Source organism: Phyllopteryx taeniolatus, chromosome 1 (genome assembly GCF_024500385.1).
Source record: "Phyllopteryx taeniolatus isolate TA_2022b chromosome 1, UOR_Ptae_1.2, whole genome shotgun sequence".
Taxonomy (NCBI): Eukaryota; Metazoa; Chordata; class Actinopteri; order Syngnathiformes; family Syngnathidae; genus Phyllopteryx; species Phyllopteryx taeniolatus.
In genome coordinates this window covers 24377619-24399575 of record NC_084502.1, presented here as the reverse complement: position 1 = coordinate 24399575, position 21957 = coordinate 24377619, and the positions used below count along the sequence as shown (strand labels likewise).

At 41.1% G+C, this 21957-nt stretch overlaps 1 protein-coding gene across 2 annotated transcripts; it reads left to right on the top strand.

The window, feature by feature from the left end:
- The first annotated feature begins 340 nt into the window (after window positions 1-340).
- Window positions 341-21957, top strand: edn3b (endothelin 3b). 2 transcript variants are annotated; one of them, XM_061782609.1, is made up of 4 exons: window positions 341-497; window positions 575-749; window positions 862-1078; window positions 5967-6259. In XM_061782609.1, exons 2-4 carry the CDS (start codon window positions 698-700, stop codon window positions 6229-6231), a joined length of 534 nt encoding a protein of 177 aa, XP_061638593.1. In that variant the 5' UTR covers window positions 341-497; window positions 575-697; the 3' UTR covers window positions 6232-6259. The 2 variants fall into 2 exon arrangements, with proteins under 2 accessions (XP_061638593.1, XP_061638603.1); XM_061782619.1 differs by lacking the exon at window positions 5967-6259 and adding exons at window positions 13535-13693; window positions 19488-21957 and having other exon boundaries at window positions 366-749.

Here is a 21957-nt window from a genome sequence, read left to right as displayed (position 1 = left end):
AACCCACGCAGGCACGGGGAGAACATGCAAACTCCACACAGGCGGGGCCGGGATTTGAACCCCGGTCCCCAGAACTGTGATGCAGATGTGCTAACCACTCGTCAACCACGCCGCCCACATAAACACAATAAAATGAAAAAGACCCTTATCACACAACACTACAGGGCTCATGCTATTTTGTGATTACGGTATAAAGTGAGAAAACATACCCCTCATTCCTATGCCACGCATCAACAGCACCTCAAGTGGAGCACTCCCTTTCATGCATATTTGATAGGGGGAGGGAGGATGAGGTGTGTCGGGGGTGTACCCCAGCCTATCCAAAGCCCATGGATCTTTAGTTGGGGTTTTTAGGGGGCGGGCAGGAATGTTGCTCTTTACTTCAGATGATGTGAAACTGAGACACGGAGAAGAGTTTGGGGCACATGCATTTGTTGTAGAGACCAGTAAGGGCAGGACGACACGGCATATTGCTTATATGGATGTATGACATGAAGGTACAAATATGAACGCAACGGAGGAATAAACGTCCTTCTTTTTTGATTTTTTTTGTTTTTGTTGTTGTTGTTGTCAGGATCTGCACATGGACATCAGTGGAGTTTTACACGTGTTGGATTAATATGACCACGTCGCCGCATTGCCACCAGGCTCTCTTTCAATTTGGGAATATTTAACATACGAGACAAGGACCTTTCCTATGCAGCCGACAATCATGCTTTACAAAATCCTTGCTTTAATTCTCTTACAAGGTACGTGGGTCATGTCGGTCCTTTCGTCATACAAGCTGCGCTCCGCGGCAAACCTTTCCCGAACACGATGCTCTTTTCTGAACGCTATCATGTGTTTCCTGTGCAATACAAGGTGTCTTGAGGTGTGATGCTTGGGTCATATCAGAGGTCAGCCCCGGAGGTGTCTCGGGCCCCAGCACGGAGTTGAACTCCGGCGGAGTCGCGGCTCTAAAGAAGTCTGACGCGACGGAGCCGAAGTCCAGATCCAAGCGCTGCACCTGCTATTCCTACAAGGATAAAGAGTGCATCTATTACTGCCATTTGGACATCATCTGGATCAATACACCCGAGTAAGACAGCCTTTGTTAAGTAACACGTATACTAGCAACGAAATATATCTTTTAGGTTAAAAATGTAAAATAGAAACTCATGATTACATAATACATAATACCATAATACTGTCATGGAAACAATTATCACAACACCATTGTTTTTTTCAATTTCTTGTTTATTTTAATGCCTGGTACCACTAGAGTTATGTTACCTGAAGAATACAATGAACACGACAAAAAATGCAGCTGATTCCATCATACTTTGACCTGTTTGACATGCTTAAAAGCTTAACTGTATTCGCAGTGAGTTTGGTTACTCTCAAGAAACCCAAAAAAATACAAAAACAAACAAACAAACAAAAAAAAAGGGGCCAGGTGTCAGCTCTTAAAACGTTTATGAGCTATATTTATTGTCATCATTGTATTGGTCCAAACAAATGGACCTTTACTTGTAACAGGCATTAACAATGAACAAGAAACTGAAGAAACAAGGGCGGTCTAATACATTCTTCCATGACATTATATTTAAAAATTGAGGTAATAATAATATTCCACAAAATTATATTATACTACTACTATACTACTACATTATGCTATATATAGCAAAAGTAATTAACATATGGTGATACATTAAAGTCATAATATATGCATACCGTTATCCTAAAAACGCTAGAATAAAAGAACTAAATTGTATTTAATGGAATTTGGCGAACACTGACAATTAAGTATACAGTCAGGATATATAGTACGGCTTGCAGCCGCCAATTATACTATTATGTAACTGGCTTACTTGTATATTGACAAGTGTGCATAAAAGTTTGTAACTTGCCTTCACTTGTTACTTTCTATGCTTATAATAACAACATTAACAAGTATATCCGATCTATTGTTACTATTTATTGCCTTATACTAAATTGAAAAGCATGCATAGTACTTTGGTATATACCTGGCCCATAGTTGTTACTTATTCTTAACTCAGTATATCTGTAACGACGATACTTAGCGTTACTTGATTGATAGAGGTGGAAAAGTCTATTCAGGTATTTATGCACGCTTGATGGAGATTTGCATACGTTTTTCCGAGGGGGTAGCTGATTATTTTTCACATATTGCAGCATCTTTGAGATTTATGAACATCTATGTTAAAGGTTCACATATCTGTTAAGCTTTGGTGCTACAATGTCTGAAGTAGTACAATGATGGACTTTAATCTTAAACTAAAGGACTTTGGCTCAGGGGATGAAGGTCGTGGCCCAAGTGGGAGAGAAGATTGCTTCTTGAGGGGCCGTTCAGCAAGGCACCAGCTGCTTGACTCTGCATTATTTCCTTTGAGGTTTAAGAGAATGCAACACACACAAATAAGATATAGGGGTACTTCATACTTAAAGTATACGATTTAAGTTTACAACTGAACGCACACATTTTTTTCACTTTCTTTTTGTGCCTCATTAATAGCTGTCAAGCCTGCAAGGTAAACATTTCTGCAAACCACACCAGAATGCTTCAAGCACCAAAACGGGTAATTCGTCAAGCGATGGCAAGCCCAACAGAAATACCTAAAGGTCATATAGTTTGACACAAGAGACGACAGGCAATATTTTAAATAAGCTCTCAATTTAACACAACTTTCTTTCTCTGACCTCCTGAATTTGTACTACTGGGTTGTACCTCAGTGATTAGGGAACATATATTTACTCTGGATATTCAACTATTGACGCTTTCTCTCCACCCATTTTTTATAGTTGGAATATTTATTCAAGATATCTGTGAAATAATTGTGGTGGCACTTGGAGCCCGCCCAACCCCCAATCGTTCATGTGCACCCCCCCTAGCTGCAAGGGCCAGTGGGATGAAAAATATAATAATGATGATACTCCTCCTACTACTACGACTACTACTACTACTACTACTAATAATGGGTCCAATGAATTGATTTCTACAATGTTTCAGAGAGTTTGATGCCTGCTATTCACACATTCATGACTGAAATGCGCCTGCGATCAACCACGTCTGCGGAGCTCCGAATGTGTTTGACTGTGCCCTGACCAAATTCACCAAAATATGCAGTTAGTCAACAAAAGCTGGCAGTTAGACGTGGTCTGAGCAGGCATAAGTTTAAACTGACTTTCTTCCACCAATATGTCACTCCACCAGATGCATGTCCAAGGACACACCCTCACTTCGTACAACTTTGTGCAAACCGGTCCAAGAGGCAAATGTGCATAGAGCCTTGCGGTTGCACGAAAATCAAAACTCTCAAGTAATTAAAACAGTATACATCTGTGTTCAGAAGGAAGAAAAAAAAACAGAAAGCGATCAAAAAATATATAAAAGCTTATATTGAACTGAGGTTAATAGGGAGTCAGCCAAGTCTTTTTTTTCTGGTTGATGATCATTTCATAACACTCCATTAATCATTCAATGAAACTAGATTGTGGCATGTGATGTGTGATTGAGGAATGAAAGTTAATTTGTCTTTCCTCGACAAAATTCCTTCTTATTCCCACAAAGCTTTTACAGTATTCACTTTTGAGAAACTAATCTAACCTGTGGCCTTAAACATCTTAATTGGGTGTGTGGGTTTTACAGGAAGCACAGTAATAGTGGCAAGGTTTAGATGACTCCACTGTATGGGAGGATGATGCAGGAATGGATTGTTTGCCTTGCTTGAACCTTAAATCACAGTGTATTTCAGAAAAGGGTGACAGGAAAATGCATTTTGGTTGACAAGTATGGTATAAATCAGCTGCAGTATGTCCACTTATTGCACTAGTGTCTGTATGTTTTGGTGGTTCAGTGAAATATTGTGTTGTGTTGCACTTACACAAGAGTACTTAGAAAAGCCCCTGAATAGAGCGCAGTCCTCTGTTAAGGTGGAAAGAATGTGGTCTGCATTAACATGAAAAAATACTGCCAAAAAGACATTGATCATCGGTAGTAGAGTCCTATCATGTTTCAGATGTCTCAAACTCAGCTAACTAGTTAACTAACAGGGGTGAAAGCAATACGTCTTGCCTTCACACTTGGCGGATGTAATACATGTTTCATGGCTCTTAGTAGACTAGGAGGGATGGCAGCTATGCGAGGAAGCCAGAATACAAATGCTCACAGCACAGGGTTGAAACTATGTCATTCTCGAGATTTGGCAGCACGGCTTAACCACTGTGCTGCCTCTTTAGATTGAGTAAAACAATGGAACCTCTCGAGTTAAACAAAGTCTATTCCTGGTTGCTGCTGGGCATCCCGATTTTTTCTACTTTAAAAATGTTTTACTATAGTAAATAATGGCAAAAGAAATAATCCATTCCAGGGTCAATCTGTCGCTAGTAAGAATGGACATAATAATTAATTTATTGATTTATTGATTTTTAAATAAAGCTGTTGATTGCGTGGAAAAGCAGAGGAGCTGTTTATTCAATCCTAATTAGTTTGCTGTCTAAAGAAGCACGACATGCCCCGAGCTATGGGAAGCTGCGGTTCATCCATGCAGACCTTTTTCTTTGGGCTGCATTATTTCGACCTGATATGCTGACATCATGCACAATGAAGGTTCGAACACCGAAGTTTCGTTCAACTTGAGTGTTGCCCCCCTAAATTGAGTCATTTGGCTTGGGACTTTAGAAGTTCCATTTGAAAAAAACAACTGGAAGGTAATTTCAGTGTACTCCATCAGAAAGCAAACAGGTTGTTTGTGGGGTAATAAATAACTCAAATAATCAGGGCTATCAAGTTTTGACATGAACACATGATAGGAAAAGTTACTTCATTGCTTCTTATAGCCAACAAAGTCACTGGGGCATTAATCATTTGGTCGGCCACAGCTGTCCCAATCTTGAAAATGACTCTGAAACATAACATCTGAATTGGTAGAGGCTGATACCAAGTGATTACAAGCACAAGAGGTTTTTCACTGGGTGTGTTCAGGAGCTTACCAGTTTTGCTGCTTCTTCTCATCCAATTTTGAATCACCTCTTTCAGCAAGAGAGTCCATTTTCTGTGCTCTGTCTTCTTTTGCCAAGACTGCTGTGGGCTATTTCATCTTAAAAGAACTCTCGCTTACACCCTAGCAAGTCAGGACAGATTGACATATTTGAATGTCTCCATTGTATACTGATATATAGTGCAACATTCATGAAAAGGCAGTGAGTGTCATCTCTTTGCCCCAAATGGAGGATAATGAAAAAAAGGTATGTGTGTGTGTGTGTGGGCTGCGGTTGGTCTGCTTCAAGTCAAGCTTTTAAACCACTAAGAACAGATTTTCTTGGCATCACCTTGTGTCATTTCTCAAGAGGCCTCTTGCTACTTTAAACCTGCAATCTGTAACTTTTTTGTGTTAAAAGAAACAAGTCATTTTCACCCAAGGCACTATGACAGGAGATGACACAATGCTGATTAAGCCTGCCAGCTCCTTTAAAATCTTGCTGTATTTTTCAGTATTTTATTTTTTATATTAATGATTGCCCAATTCATTTTCCGCGCTGGCGCAGTTGGTGGCGCACCGCAAATGACGGCACGGAAATGAGGCATTTTTATCGAGCAATGGGCGGAGCGCAGCCATTGGTCTTTTGTAAAAAGCTCACTATACATATTATTAATTCATTCATTTTCCCTACCGCTTATCCTCACTAGGGTCGCGTGCATGCTGGAGCGTATCCCAGCTATCATCGGGCGAGAGGCGGGGTACACCCTGTGGGCGCTGCAGTGCGTGTGTGAACCAACACTCGTCTCGTCCTTACTTAACTGTTTTTATTGTGTTTTTTTTTAGCCTGATCTCATTTATTTTAACGTGTATTTAAGTGATCTAGCTAGCGACCCAGCGATCTGCTTTGCAAGAACTTGTATCCAATTGATTATAACTTTGAGCTTCATAACGTTGCTGCCATACTTCCCAACCTGTCATGGCAAGGAGGAATGGAGGTCTGGGTAGAGTTTCTCTCAGCCGTAACTTCCTTAGCTCCCTACGGACATCGATCGTCGGTGACATACTAGTAGACATCCCAGCTGAGCTCCAGAGATGTGACACAAAAAGCAGGAATCGATATTGGAAAGAGGAAGAAGAAGCGAGCTGCGTTCGAGATCAAGACCTCAGGCTGGACTACCGCCACAAACCTCCTCCACTACGCTGCTATCAAGTGTCAAATGACAGCGATGCCTCGCGATCACCACATTGAGCAATTGGCAATATGGACGCTGTGGACGGTGAGCTTGTGTAGGTGTTTGATGCTGAACATACAGTGTGCAAGTATTTTGTACTCTTATCACATTTATGAAACCATAAAATGATAGATTAATTGTTAGAAGACGCTGTTGCTACAGAAACAGGACGTGAGGGTGTGATGCAGTATTTGAAAAATAGCTTGCTTATTTCAATGGCCGGTGAAGTACGACTGTACTGCCCGGGTACATTTTGGCCACGAACTTTTCTCTTTTTTAATCTACAGGTACATAATAAATATCGTTAAGTATTGTTGTAAAACACAGCATATGTATACTTTATAATGTACATTATTTGAATGGGGGGGGCACGTAGCAGCTGTTCTGTGTTTCACTTGCTTTAAACCCGGAAATGCACGTGTGTGTGTCTCGACATTAACTAAAGGTACTGTAACACCTCAGTGGTTAGGGAACGTATAGGTACTCTGGATATTGAACTATTGACAGTTTCTCTGCCCATTTTTTATCATTGGAATATTTATTCAAGATATCTGTAAAGTAATTGTGACTAGAGGAGACATATACAATACAGTATATACAGGTATTTACCTCGGACAAATGATGTCACTTTTGCTATTCAGGTGTATGGGGTTTCTCATTACAAATATTTGCAATTCAGTTGCAGAAGACTTTTAATGAATTATGGCTATCTGCAACTGAAATATAGATACAGTATCTGTACCTCCAGTTTAAGATATCTATTAAGATATCTGTTTTATATCTGTCTGTTTGTGACTTAAATTGTGAAATGTAATTACAGATACCTGCAACACTGCAACCAGTCTGAATGTTAAATGTTAAAAGGGGCTGTCATATACTGTATACAAACATGAATGGAAAAAGTGACATATTTTGTCCTGGGTGCAATGACGTTGCAGATATCTATGATTCAGTTTTGACGAGACAAAACAGAATTACAGCGCTGTCTATCCATCGTTTTGAATATTCACAATTCTGTTACAGATATCTTGAATGAAAATTCTATCTATTCAAAAAGTAATTACATGTTAAATGTTAAAGTCCGTTGCTATAGTGGGCCAGTTCTAATGTTTTGTGACAACCATCCCATCCCTCAGTCATCCATACTTCAGCACCATTACTTTATGAAACAACACTCCATATATGCAACTTTTCTGACTTTGTGGCTCACTTTTATTTGTCCAATTATTTGTATTATGCAAGATGGCGGTGAGCTTTTTGGTCTCCCTCTACATGTGCTTGTGAATGTAAAAACATAACATTTTGCCACAATAACATTGGAGTTTCCAATAATTTCACATGATAACTTTAAATTTAGGGCACACTATATCCATAGTAAAGTAACCCCGAGAAATCACAGTGCATTATATTTAGTAGCAACTCATGTGATCCTGGAGATGGGCTATTAGAAAAGTTACAAGGTGAAATTTTGATCAGTTTTCTCTCTCTATCTCTCTCTTTCTCTCTCTCGCTCGCTCGCTCTCTCAATGGTATGAAAATGGTATGACCCGACTGCACACAAATCCATAGGTGAAGGGAAAACTGTTACTGACATTTACACATCTTGCCTTTCAATATGAATAACATATATTTTTTTAAAGGCCAACATCCATCCATTTTCTTCACACCTACGGGCAATTTAGAGTCTTCAATCAACCTACTACGCATATTTTTGGGATGTGGGAGGAAACTGGAGTGCCTGGAGAAAACCGGGAGAACATGCAAACTCCACACAAGCGGGGCCGGGATTTGAACCCCGGATCCCAGAACGGCCGACATCCAATGCATATTAAATCTTTTTAACTTAGTCCACAACACACTGGTTTATTGCACTATTACATAATTCAGCATGAATAAACAGAATTCGGTGGTACGTTGTACAATTGGTTAGCTCATCTGCCTCACAGTTCTAAGGATCCGGGTTCAAATCCGGTCTCGCCTGTGTGGAGTTTGCATTTTCTCCCCGTGCCTGTGTGGGTTTTCTCCGGGTGCTCTGGTTCCCTCCCACATCCCAAAAACATGCATGGTTAATTAAAAACTAAATTACCCATAGATGTGAGTTTTAGTTTTATTTTGTTTAGATTTGACTGCGATTGGCTAGGGACCAGTTCAGGGGGTACCCTGCATCTCGCGCAGAATCAGCTGGGATAGGATCCAGCTGGCCCGCGACCCTAGTGAGGTAAGTGGTTCGGAAAATGGATGGACGGATAAACTGAATTCTTTCTAATACAACTGTTTTAAGACAGACCCTTTAGGTTTAGGTGATTAAACCTAATGTAAAGAAACTCATAAGTCCTCTTTTTGTAATGGAGCGGTTTGCCAAATGCCCTTTGTCCCTTTTAGGCCACTGTACTTTCAATTTGAGAAACATGGGCTAAGTGATTAGAATCAATTATACCCTGTATTTTTTCTTTTAAAATTCCTTAATCTGGAACCTGAATGCACACAGACACACAAGGGGAAGGGAAAACTAAACCACCAGGATTGAAAATATTGGTTTGTAATGGATTTGTTTGTGAGGGAATTGCTAACTGCAAATACTGGGTCACACATTGTCATGAAGTAGGATTTATTGTCCTTCTCTGGCAGGTCATACACATTCACCCTCTCATCTAGCTTGGTGCTGATGTTTGGACATCGGTTAACAATGAGAATAAATAAAGATTCCAAAATTATTGCCTTACCTGAAGGCACTGAAACATGCTGCAGGAGCTACTCATCTTCTTCCGGCAGACATCTTTTATAATCTAAATGATGTCACCCAACTGCAAATATTAAAACTTTGAGGGTTTATGGTGTTGGGTTTTGGCCTATTTAACTACAACCTCAATTCCAATGAAGTTGGGACGTTGTGTTAAACATAAATAAAAAGAGAATACAATGATTTGCAAATCATGTTCAACCTATATTTAATTGAATACACTACAAAGACAAGATATTTAATGTTCAAACTGATAAACCTTATTGTTTTTAGCAAATAAACGGATAAACTGTCCGTACAGACAACGGACAGATGGATGGATAATAATAATAATGGAACAAACAAGTCTGTCATCCTCCACACATGCCCGAGGAGCTCACGTCTGTCTGCCAGCATTTTCACTGATCAAATACACCAAAACCGTGTTAGAACACCTGTGCCAAAAGTTAGATGTGGTCCCAGTAGGCGTAAATTTAGATGGACTTTCTGACACCAAAATCTCCCTCCTCCAAGCGCATCTCCTATGGCACGCCCTCGCTGCACCAACATGCACAGCTTGGTGCAGACGGGTCTGCACCAACAAGTCCTGCGCTTGCACAAAAATCAAGATGCGCCAGTTTTTACGCTGAAGTGAAATTACATAAGGTAAGGAAACTAGGACTGATCTTGTCGCAGTTATAAGTTTTTAAACAACTTACATTTGAACACAAACAGTGAAGCATTACATACAGAGCATAAAACAATACAGATATGTATTCTTTCTGCTCTGTGAAAAATGACAGATATAACTGCAACTTGGTTGCAATAGTCTTCTTTGTGTTTTGTCATCAAATTAAGGTTGTGTACAACCCCAATTCCAATGAAGTCGGGACGTTGTATTAAACATAAATAGAAACAGAATACAATGATTTGCAAATCATGTTCAACCTATATTTAATTGAATTTAATTGAATACACTACAAAGACAATATATTTAATGTTCAAAATGATCAACTTTATTGTTTTTAGCGATTAATCATTAACTTTGAATTTTATGGCTACAACACGTTCCAAAAAAGCTGGGACAGGTGGCAAAAAAGACTGAGAAACTTGAGGAATGCTCATCAAACACCGGTTTGGAACATCCCACAGGTGAACACGATAATTCGGAACAGGTGGGTGCCATAAATGGAGCTTCCCTGAATTGCTCACTCATTCACAAGCAAAGATGGGGCGAGGTTGACCTCTTTGTGAACAAGTGCGTGAGAAAACAGTTTAAGGACAATGTTCCTCAACGTACAATTGCAAGGAATTTAGGGATTTCATCATCTGCGGTCCATAATATCATCAAAAGGTTCAGAGAATCTGGAGAAATCACTGCATGAAAGCGGCAAGGCCAAAAACCAACATTGAATGCCTGTGACCTTCTACATCCTTCGGCTGGCCTGGGAAAGCCTCGGGATCCCTCCGGAAGAGCTGGATGAAGTGGCTGGGGAGAGGGAAATCTGGGCGTTCCTCCTAAAGCTACTTCCCCCGCGACCCGACCTCGGATAAGCGGTAGAAAATGGATGGACCTTCGATCCCTCAGGCGGCACTGCATAAAAAACCGACATCAATGTATAAAGGATATCACCGCATGGGCTCAGAAACACTTCAGAAAACCAATGTCAGTAAATACAGTTCGGCGCTACAGCCATAAGTGAAACTTGAAACTCTACTATGCAATGCAAAAGCTATTTATCAACAACACCCAGAAACGCTGCCGGCTTCTCTGGGCCCGAGCTCATCTAAGATGGACTGATGAAAAGTGGAAAAGTGTTCTGTCCACATTTCAAATTGCTTTTGGAAATTGTGGACGTTGTGACTTAAACCCAATTGAGCATCTCTGGAAAGACCTGAAAATGGCTGCCCACCAACGTTCACCATCCAACCTGACAGAACTGGAGAGGATCTGCAAGGAGCAATGGTAGATGATTCCCAAATCCAGGTGTGAATCATTCCCCAAAAGACTCATGGCTGTATTAGCTCAAAGGGGTGCTTCTAATAAATACTGAGCAAAGGGTCTGAATATTTATGGCTGTGATATTTCAGTTTTTCTTTTTTAATGAATCTGCAAAAAATTCCAGAATTCCGTCTTTTTCTGTCAATATGTGGTGCTCTGTGTACATTAATGTGGGGAAAAAAATGAATTTAAATTATTTTAGCAAATGGCTGCAATATAAAAAAGAGTGAAAACTTTAAGGGGGTCTGAATACTTTCCGTACCCACTGTATGTCAGTCAAGTCAAGTGAGCGAATACCTTTGGCAATATAGTGTACCTGTGGAGGTATGGAAGCATCTAGGAGAGGTGGTTGTGGAGATTTTGACCAGGTTGTTGAACATTATTCTAGCGGGTGAGAAGATTCATGAGGAATTGTGGAAAAGTGTGCTGGTGCCCATTGTTAAGAACAATGGTGATGTGCAGAGTTGTAGGAACAATCGAGGAATAAAGCTGATAAGCCACACAATGAAGTTATGGGAAAAAGTAGTGGGGGCTAGACCCAGGACAGAAATTACTATATGTGAGCAACAGTATGGTTTCATGCCTTGGAGGAGTACCACAGATGCATTATTTGCCTTGAGGGTGTTGATGGAGAAGTACGGAGAAGGACAAGAAGCTGCATTGTGTCTTTGTATAATTAGAGGAAGCCTATGACAGGATACCCTGAGAGAAACTGTGGTACTGCATGCAGAAATCTGGAGTGGCAGAGAAGTATGTTAGAATAGTACAGGACACGTATGAGGGCAGCAGTACAGTGGTGAGGTGTGCTGTAGGTGTGAGAGAGGAATTTAAGGTGGAGGTGGAACTGCATCAGGGATCAGCCCTGAGCTCCTTCCTGTTTGCAGTGGTGATGGATAGGCTGACAGATGAGGTTAGACTGGAATCCCCGTGGACCATGATGCTCGCAGATGACGTGATCTGCAGTGAAAGCAGGGAGCAGGTGGAGGAACATTTAGAAAGGTGGAGGCATGCACAGGAAAGGAGATAAATTGAGATTAGCCAAAGTAAGTCAGAATATATGTGCATAAATGAGATGAGTGGAGGGGGAGGAGTGAGGCTACAGGGAGAAGAGATAGTGTGGTTAGAGAACTTTAAATACTTGGGGTCAACAGTCCAGAGCAATGGTGAGTGTGGTAAGGAAGTGAAGAAACGCAACCAGGCAGGTTGGAATGGGTGGAGGAAGGGGTTTGATCCAGGGGCATTGAACAGGGGGGAAAAAGGGGATGGCTGTCCCAGGGTCCTTAGCATTTGGGGCCCCCTGGCTGTCCGGGAGGCCTCCCAACGCCCACCCCCTTTGACCAAGGTAAACTCCATCAGGTACTACCAGAACCCCCTCGTCCCGCATGGTGACAAATTATTTTCAAAGAGGACCACTTTGAAGGTGCTGTATGGGGGCCCATATTCTGGTGCTATGCCCCTGGTCAGGTGTGTTACGTGACAGAAGTGACAGTCTCTGCTAGGATGAAGGGCAAAGTTTATAAGACAGTGGTGAGGTCAGCCATGATGTATGGGTTAGAGACAGTGACACTCAAGAGAAAACAGGAAGCAGAGCTATAGGTACCGGAAGAGAAGATGGTGAGGTTCTCTGTAGGAGTGACCAGGTTGGATAAAATGATAAATGAGCTCATCAGAGGGAAAGCCAAGGTTCGATGTTTTGGAGACAAAGTTAGAGGGAGCAGACTTCGATGGTTTGGACACGTCCAGAGGAGAAATAGTGAGTATATTGGTAGAAGGATGATGAGGATGGAGCTGCCAGGCAAGAGAGCGAGAGGAAGACCAAAGAGAAGGTTGATGGATGCCGTGAGGGAAGACATGAGGGCAGTTGGTGTTAGAGAGGAGGATGGAGGAGATAGGCTTTCATGGAAAAGGATGACACACTGTGGCGACCCCTAACGGGACAAGCCGAAAGGAAAAGACGAAGAATGGATTAATGGCCTTTCAATTCATTTCAATGGGGAAAAATAATTTGAGCTATAAGGGTTTTGAGTTACGAGCATGTTTACAGGACAAATTAGGTAAAATAAAAGGTAATGGAGTAAAACAATTTTGGACTGAAATACAATGTGATGAATGCCATAGCTGTAGTCTAGTCGACATAAAAGGTCACTCACGTCAGTACTGCTTCTGAGGTACGTTCATGAGTGCCACATGATCGCGGGAACAGGAGAGTCCTCCTGTTGTAAATTCAGTACAGGACGGATGCATTGTGTAGCTTAACCCATTTTCATCTGGATGTAAATTAATAAATTAAGAAAGGAATTCATACACTCGGACGTGAGCGTATGCACGATGTATTGTTTTCTTTATTTGGCCAGTCCAAGTTTGATTCACCGGTAATTCATCTTTGATTTTCCAGAGAAGTTTTCCATTTTTGAGTTCTGTCAGACACTTATCACGAAGCATATGTTGGCAAACTGTATGTGTACAGTAGTCTATAAATCTGCATGCAGTCTCTATCATGTCATTTATATTATGATATGCTATCAAATATGAAAACACTTGTTTTGGCACGTTTTGCTGTCGTTGAACAAAACAGCCTTTCTTTTGTGGAAACTTGCAGACGCACGGTACCCTATGGAATGTCGAGTTACAAAGGAGCCCAGCGAATCCGACGTGCTGTTGCTGGACGACTGAGTGAGCAGGAGAAGAGAGACACTCAGCGCTGCATGTGTGCTTCTCTTGATGCAGACCCAGACTGCCATCAGTTTTGTCAGCCGAGGTCAGTTCCATTTTTCTTTTTCACTCTGCGTTGTCCTTAGGAAGTTCTTTCACCAAGCCAGCCATAGAATGAAAAGTAAAAGTCAATTGGATGTCACCACTGGAACTGACTGATCGACCTTACAACATTAGACTTGACACTGACCCCAACTGAGAATGATTTCAATAAAAACAAGAATGTAAGCAAACTTTTAAGTCATCCATTCAAAATCCAAATATTTACATACATTGAAACTAAATATGTATGGAAGGTCTGACATCAGGGATCCATTTTGATGTGCTCAAGGGGGAATGTTTCTCCAGCGCTCACATGCGCCAACATGCACTATTTATTGCAACACAAATACTTTGGAAGCCAACTGTGGTCAAGAACAATACCTAGACCTGGATACATTTTTTTGAATGGTGATTTGACCTTCGAAAAAAAGTACACAAAAATGTAAATGTTATGTTAATTTCTTAAAAAAGTCATGAGCACACCACAATTTGTAACTGCTTTGGAAAGAGTCTAGCTATTTACCTTACATCAACAGTCCTATCATACAAATGTTTGCTAACTTTGCTAACTCCACATGTGCACATTAAATGTGGGATAGATTATATACAGTATTATAAAATTCCATCAGTCATCTTTTTCCAAAGAAATAAATGAGGGCTATATGTTGGTTAATTCATCATAGTAATCTCCAGTCACGATGCAAATATGCTTCCTGGGGGCTGTGATCAGACGTCAGACATCACAGGAACTTGATATTGAGAATGCACTTTGAGACAATGCCATGACATTATTGCTCTACTTGCTCTGGCCATAATTTGCCCTTTGATCCTCTTGCAGCAAAAATCCAATATCTCAGAATTTAAAATAATAATAATCTGGAATTTGTTTGTTTGAATCGAAAGAGGAATGATGATTCCATCATGAACCATTAAACTTTACACTGCAATACCCTTGGAATGTTGTTACACCAGAAAAGCATCTTATTTGTAATGGAGTGTTACATTTATGCTAAATGCTATCAATTTGAAGTTTTATTTTTTTTAGATACTGCAGGCCTGTGCCCGCAAGCACGCAAAAATGATTGACACCTCGTAAGTTACGCTTTCTGTCTCTGATTGGTAAATTTCCGTCAGGCACGGAGGTTTCTTGTACACCAAATTAGAGGCACAATTAGAGGCTAACCATGCCTGAATTTTTCACGGAGCATATTTACCATGTATCACTTTCATAATGACTGTTTTCACAAATCTGACAAAAGGTGATTATTTATAATTGCAAACTCACCCTTTCATTAAAGGGCTCTAACACTCTGGTCAAAATACACTTGGGTCTCCAGTATTGTGGGACAAATGCAGCTATGGGTTATGTTACCATGACGAATGGATACAGAGCTAGGGGGTTATATTGCATTGTATTTTCACTCATGAGGCCACACTCCCAAGCCACTGATTAACACTTATCAATTAGTTTGAAGATCACATCCCCCAAAACAAATACTCTCCACCAGTGGCGTTGTTACTTTAAGACCCCCTAATTAATTTGGTGTTTTAAAAAGAAATCCCACAATGACCAGTGCTGGGATCGAAGCAACGACCATCGTCCCCACTGGTTGAACGCACTAGCTAGTTGTTAGTGTTGGGTAGTAGAGATGCTGTTTTCAATATCAAATAGCTTCATTTGTGAAGCTACTTTTGTGATCACATTACGTATTAGCGTCCACAGAAATTCCCGTATTTTCCGGACTACAAGCCCCTACTCTTTTCCCGCGCTCTGATCCCTGCGGCCTATTGAACGATGCGGCTAAAATACAGATATATTTTCGCTAACGGCTATCAGGGGGCGCAATAAGTACAAAAACAAGACAGGCCCAACTTGTTTAAACGTACAAAAACTTGTTCGAACGTAATGCTTAAAAGATGACAGCTTCCCATAATGCACTAGGGTTTGGGCATGCGCAAATGCCTCCTGCGTGTAGAAGAAGACGACGCTACTTTTTGTCGCGTTCAACGCAAAATGCAGCACGACACGCACAAACGCAAATTTTTTTTTCTTTCACACCCTCATCATGGAAAGTACAAAAACAAAAGTGTATAATGCAGCGTTTAAGTTGAAAGCGATTAATCTGTCCATCCAGGAGGGAAATAGAGCTGCTGCACATAACTGCCCACGAGAGAACGCACTTCACGTGTGTTTTAAGCTGCACCGCTTCCGGACAAAAGCTTCCACCAATGGTGATTTTTAAGCGGACGACTATGCCAAAAGAAAAACTCCCAAAAGGCATAGTTGTTAAAGTTAGCAAAAAGGGTGGATGATAGAAAGCTTAATGACTGAATGACTGACGAAGTGTTACAGTAGGAGTCCGGGAGGATTTTTTTCACCGGAAAAAAGCATTTCTTATTTTGGACAGTATAAGGGCCCATATAACAGATTCTGTGAAAACAGCCATCAGGAGATCAAACTCAATTCCAGCTGTGATTCCTGGAGGTACAACAAAGTTTTTGCATCCACTGGACATCAGTGTGAATCGTGCTTTTAAAGCGACACTCCGAGGTGAGTGGGAGGCTGGGCTGACCAGCGGCGAGAAATCTCTCACAAAAACTGGCCACATGCGAAGATCATCCTTTTCTGAGGTCTGCCAGTGGATCTTAAAAGCGGGGAGCAGTGTGAACGAATCTACGATCACAAACGGATTTTGCAAGGCTGGACTGCTATGTGGGGAGAACAGCGGTAACTGTGTCTCGAAATGAAAATTACATTGAGAGCGACACAGAGACTGAAATGGCGGTTTATAATCCGATGCGCTCTGTAGTCCGGAAAATACGGTACCTTTAGCCAGGCAGTTGTAAACCCTACATGCATCTCTTCATTTCACGTCACGTTACTTAAGTATCCTCTGCTAATGCCTGACCAAGATAGTGCTCTTGAATGGTGTTGGTGGGAGCCGTATGGATTATGTTGCGTGCGCAAAAATGGCAGAGGATGGGGCAGAGGTGTGTACATCTCGTGAATCCCCATGGTCATACCTTAACAAATTCATGTGACTTCGTCCTCACAGTCTCCTCACAGTATACAGCCCAGTGTTTATTAGCGTTCATATGATGTAATGGAGGCTAAATGCTTTTACAGGCTCCTCCACCTTCCAACCTCGCATGCTTTCTCCTTTCTGTATGGCTCAGTCGACCTGCACGGTGTCCATATATGGGCCTGCCTGTTCGTAGGTAAAATACATAATTTGCGCTACGTCATTTTAGATCACCTTCAAGTGATCCAGCGCGGGAATGTATAGGACAGTCATAAATACATTAAAAAAATATATATTGAAAAATATAGCAAGATGTGTCAGAAGCTGATAGGCTTAATCAACATTCTGTCAACTACTCTTGTAGTGGCATGGGTGAAAATTACATTTCTTTGTAAAAAAATAGTTTTTGATCATAGTTTTAAGACGACACATTCAGGTATGTCCCGAAGTTAACGTCCCTGTAAAGTGAAAATAAAATGTTTCATCAATTTGAAATACGACAGAGAAGAGTGTTGTTAACAAGCCTGTCAAATTTGAATGTATAAAAAAATTAGGTATATAAAATGAGGCTTCAAAATTATGAAAACTAGAGAACTCCTCCCAGCTTTCGGACGCTGAGTGCATGTCTGTGGAATGCTGCGTTTTTGTTTACGTACATACATATTGTCACACACTAAAGCTAGCTGGCATCTGTCACACACGCACACACACACACACACACACACACACACACCTTTTTATTTTATTATATTTCTCATTTTTTTTACACTGTATTGTATCTTTGTTAAATCTGTCCAAAAACGTTGAAAAGCAATTTTCCAGTCTTTGTTAGCCATCTCCTGGGCACTTAAGCCTGACACCTCTTCTCCCTGCTCCATGTCGAAAACACCGCAAAACATTCAAGTATGTACCAGTTATCAGATGTTAACAGATGTTAAGGCGCCTAACCGTGTGGTAGCCTCGGTTAGGTGCTCTCTAGTACTGTCTATATTTTTGTGTTTTTCGTTCGTCTTTGGAGACATTACGCGACTCACTAACAGAAGGGAAGACTTGCTAAACATTAGGGAGTCTTCCCCGGACTTTCTTTCACAAACTTTTATAAAACTGCTCAGTTTTTAGTCTGAGTTACTCACCGGAGCGGGGGCCGCTGTGTATGCCGCATGGAGGCGAAGGCGACGCCACTGTGGGAAACGAGCTGGAGTGCATGTCAAGCTCCGTAAGAGAGAATTTCGAATGGCGCTCCCGTCGATCCACCTCGCAAATCTACACTCCCTACAGAACAAAATGACGTGCTTCCATCCATCCATCCATTTTCTGAGCCGCTTCTCCTCACTAGGGTCGCGGGCATCCTGGAGCCTATCCCAGCTATCATCGGGCAGGAGGCGGGGTACACTCTGAACTGGTAGCCAACCAATCACAGGGCACATATAAACAAACAACCACTCGCACTCACATTCACACCTACGGGCAATTTAGAGTCTCCAATTCATGCATGTTTTTGGGATTTGGGAGGAAATCGGAGTGCCCGGAGAAAACCCACCCAGGCACAGGGAGAACATGCAAACTCCACACAGGCGGGGCCGGGGATTGAACCCCGCTCCTCAGAACTGTGAGGCAGACACTCTAACCAGTCGCCCACTGTGCCGCCAATATAAAACATTGTACTTTACAAATCAATAATTATTTTGACACTGAAGCATAAACTGCATACTGACAGAGTTTAGTTTGAGGCCGAACTAAATAGGGGGGGTGGAACGACTTTCAAAGTGGGGAGCACATTACCTTTAGGGAACTTTTGTCCGCTCTGAGGGGCCTTTTTTCCCCTCCAAAAGCAGTCGTCGAGGGGGAGAGGAGCTGAAGGAAGGTTTTACCCTCTGAAACCAATTGTCGATGGGGCTGAGGGGTGATGATGGAAGTTTTTCCCCTCCAAATCTAATCGGGGCAGGGGGGGGCACCAAATTTTTGGGGGCACTTTTGGCTCCTCGTAGGGCACTTTTGCCCATTCCAAGGGCACTTTTTACCCCCGCACACGTAGGGCATATAGGGTAAAAAAAGGGGCACATAAGGTAAAAAGTGTGTGTGTGTGTGTGTACCCCACCCCATTCAGTCGCCTCTGCACATGCCCTAAAATAAGGTATCAAATTCTGCTAATCAGGAAACATGGATAGACTCGCTCTATTCATTTTTAATGTGGAGGTTTTCAGTTGAGAAATGGAAGTGTATATACCCATCCATTCTCTGTACACCTTATCCTTGTTAGAATCGCGGGTGGGCTGGATCCTATCCCGGCTGACTTTGGATGAGAGGAGGGGTCTGGACTGTTTGCCAGCCAATTGTAGGGTACATATAGACAAACAACCACTCACACTGACTTTCAATTTAACATCTTAGTTAACCTACCATGCATGTTTTTGGAATGTGGGAGGAAAACTTAAGCAGGCATGGGGAGAACATACAAACTCCACACACGAATGCAGCAGCCCAGATTTGAACACATCACTTCTGAACTGTGAGACGGATGTGCTTACCAGTCATCCACCATGCCACATTATCTTTGCTTTCTTGTCAGCGTCGTAATGAGCAGGATAATGCTGGGCAGTTAATTATTCCCAACCCTCGTAAACGACAGCGCAATCACACACTCCTTCAGTGATTTGAAGCAACGTCATTCTGTCTTCATTGCATCATTGCTTTTCTGTCCAGAGGGATGTTTCACTTAGTGGGTAGCCAAGCAAATTTTTTGTATTAATTAAATTTTCTGTTTTCCCGTTAAAGTTCCCTTTAGACTGGGCCAAAACCAAGTCTTCACAGAGTCCCAGTGCCTGGCTGACAGTTGGATGCCTCTGCATCTCCAGCTGTTTTCTTCAAGGAGTGGATCCTTCCTTCGTCTTCAGCCCCATCATTCTCTGTTTGGCACTCTTGCTTCCACAGGTACACTCCCGTTCAAGGAAGGAACTTTGCAGATTGACACTGCCGACATTCCTGAGCATCATAATTCTGGGAGCAAGTTCCATCAGGCCGAGTAGTTTTAAGAACACTTCAGCAAATTTGATACAGATCTCTGAAGGCTATTCTCTTTTTTTTTGTTCTCTCCTGAGCAGCATAAGGATTTCTTTCATCTTGAAAATATCTTGTGACCTTTCGCCAAGCTTGATCCGACTCCCTCTTTGTACTCATAAATGCTAAGATATTGTGGACTAGAGTTGAGTTTTTCTTTCAAAACAATGAGGTGAGCTGTATTATGTTCAGTAAGCGATGGACGACACTGATGAAAGTTCTGAAGCAAGGCACAAATTCAGAACACATAATAAAGAATAATAATGATTTGATAATGAGGCACTCTATCCCTGTGTTTTCTGATATTACCTTTATTGACAAAATGAATTACTCGTTTTGTACATCATTTTTACAGAAATAATATAAAAGTATATGAATAATATTATGTAAAATGTGCTCTGTTCTGCTCTGTAACACTAACCCTAAACTGAGATAAATGTGATTTTATTTTACCTGTGTACATATTATAACTAAGCTTTATTCGGAGCTCCAATTCGGCCAGGAAGAAATAAGTACCATCTAAAAAAACACTCACAAGAACACTAAAATAGGCCTTTCCCCTTTCCAAAATGTTTTATGATTCATATATACCGCATACATAGTTTAATTAGAAATGGTAAATTAGAATGGGATTGACTTCCATCGATGGGAAAGTGACAACATACTGAGATATCAAGTTGTAGTTTTAGGGTGGAGTTTTCGATACTGAGAAAAACATGGAATAACACCAGTGAGAGCTTGTATGTGCAATGTGTGTTGTTTTACTGGAGGGCATTATTAATAATTCCTAACACCTCAGTCGAGATGGAATCTTACTCTGAGGATAGTGAAAAAATGTGTTGCCCAAGGCTTCAACAGACTGTGGTTCTCTAGACTTTTTAAATTATGAGTATTGAGCTTATTCAAGGAAAGTAAAAACTAACATACAGTGAAAAGCCAAGTGACTAGCCTCTTGCCCCAGAGCCTAAAGGAAAAGCCTTTAGCCTCAGGGGCAAGAATTCCTCTTTCACTGACCAAATTAAATGCTTCCTCCACTATGTCTTACTACTATGTCTCCCTTGTTCACTTTTCTAAATAGCCCCTTGACAAATACAAAGCAAACAGTATTTGCTTATTTATTTTTGACATTCTTTAGTGCAGACAAGCCTTTATATATCTATATTAGTGATGGTTACGATAATGTCTTCATAATGTAGTCTACTGGACAGAGGAAAGGAGCACTCTGTAAATTTTTAGTGGGTCCTGACACTTATACTGGGGTTACAGTGTTGTGTATTTATGATAATTTACAAATGTCTTGAAACACTTACCCCCCACTTCCATCCTAACATTTGGGAAAGCATTCAGTGTAATGCAAAAATAAAATGGAGGAAATAAACTAGTTGCTGACTGTTGCTTTTTTTTGTGTCCCTCAACTTGGATCAGAAAGCAGACCTAAAAACATTCAAATTCATCTTAAGTGGCAACACTCAAAAGAAAAACAAATCTACAGTGTGAATGTGAAAGTAGAACTATTACCGGTACTCAAAGTTGTAATTTGATGTGAAAAAAGCAGTAATATCAAGAACCTAAATGACCCCCTCAATTTGATCTCCCTCATAAGTCACTCCACAATTTAAAGTTTCTTTTTAACTCAGTCACTCCTTTTTATCACCAGAATCACCTCCATCCACCAAATACACCTGCAGTAACTCCGCTGGCTCCCTCCACAATACCACATCAAATTTAAAATGCCAAAATCATCTTGATTTGTATGGTCATCAAAAACTTTGCCCTGTCAGATCTCTCTAACCTCCTCCAGACTGCCAAATCCTCTCACACTTTATATCCTCTTCCTCCCTTCTCCACCTCCCACCCTCAGGAAAAGAGCTGTGATCCACCCTGCCACCAGCCTTTGAAACTCATTAAGACCTTACCTGACCTCCCCAATCCCGATGCATTTACTCTTTTCATATCCAGGCACAAAACACACATTTTACAAACACCTAACTCCTTTTAACCTCATCCATTTATTGTAGCTCATCCTTGTTCCCTTTCCCTTGTTCATTGATCATTTCAATTGACCTATGTTTCATAATTATTTGTTGTAGTGCTTTTTTTTCTCCCTTGTTATTGTTTGTATTTTATGTTCTGTATGGTATCCTCATGTGCCCAAGGCACCTATGAATAAAATTAATTATTGTTATTA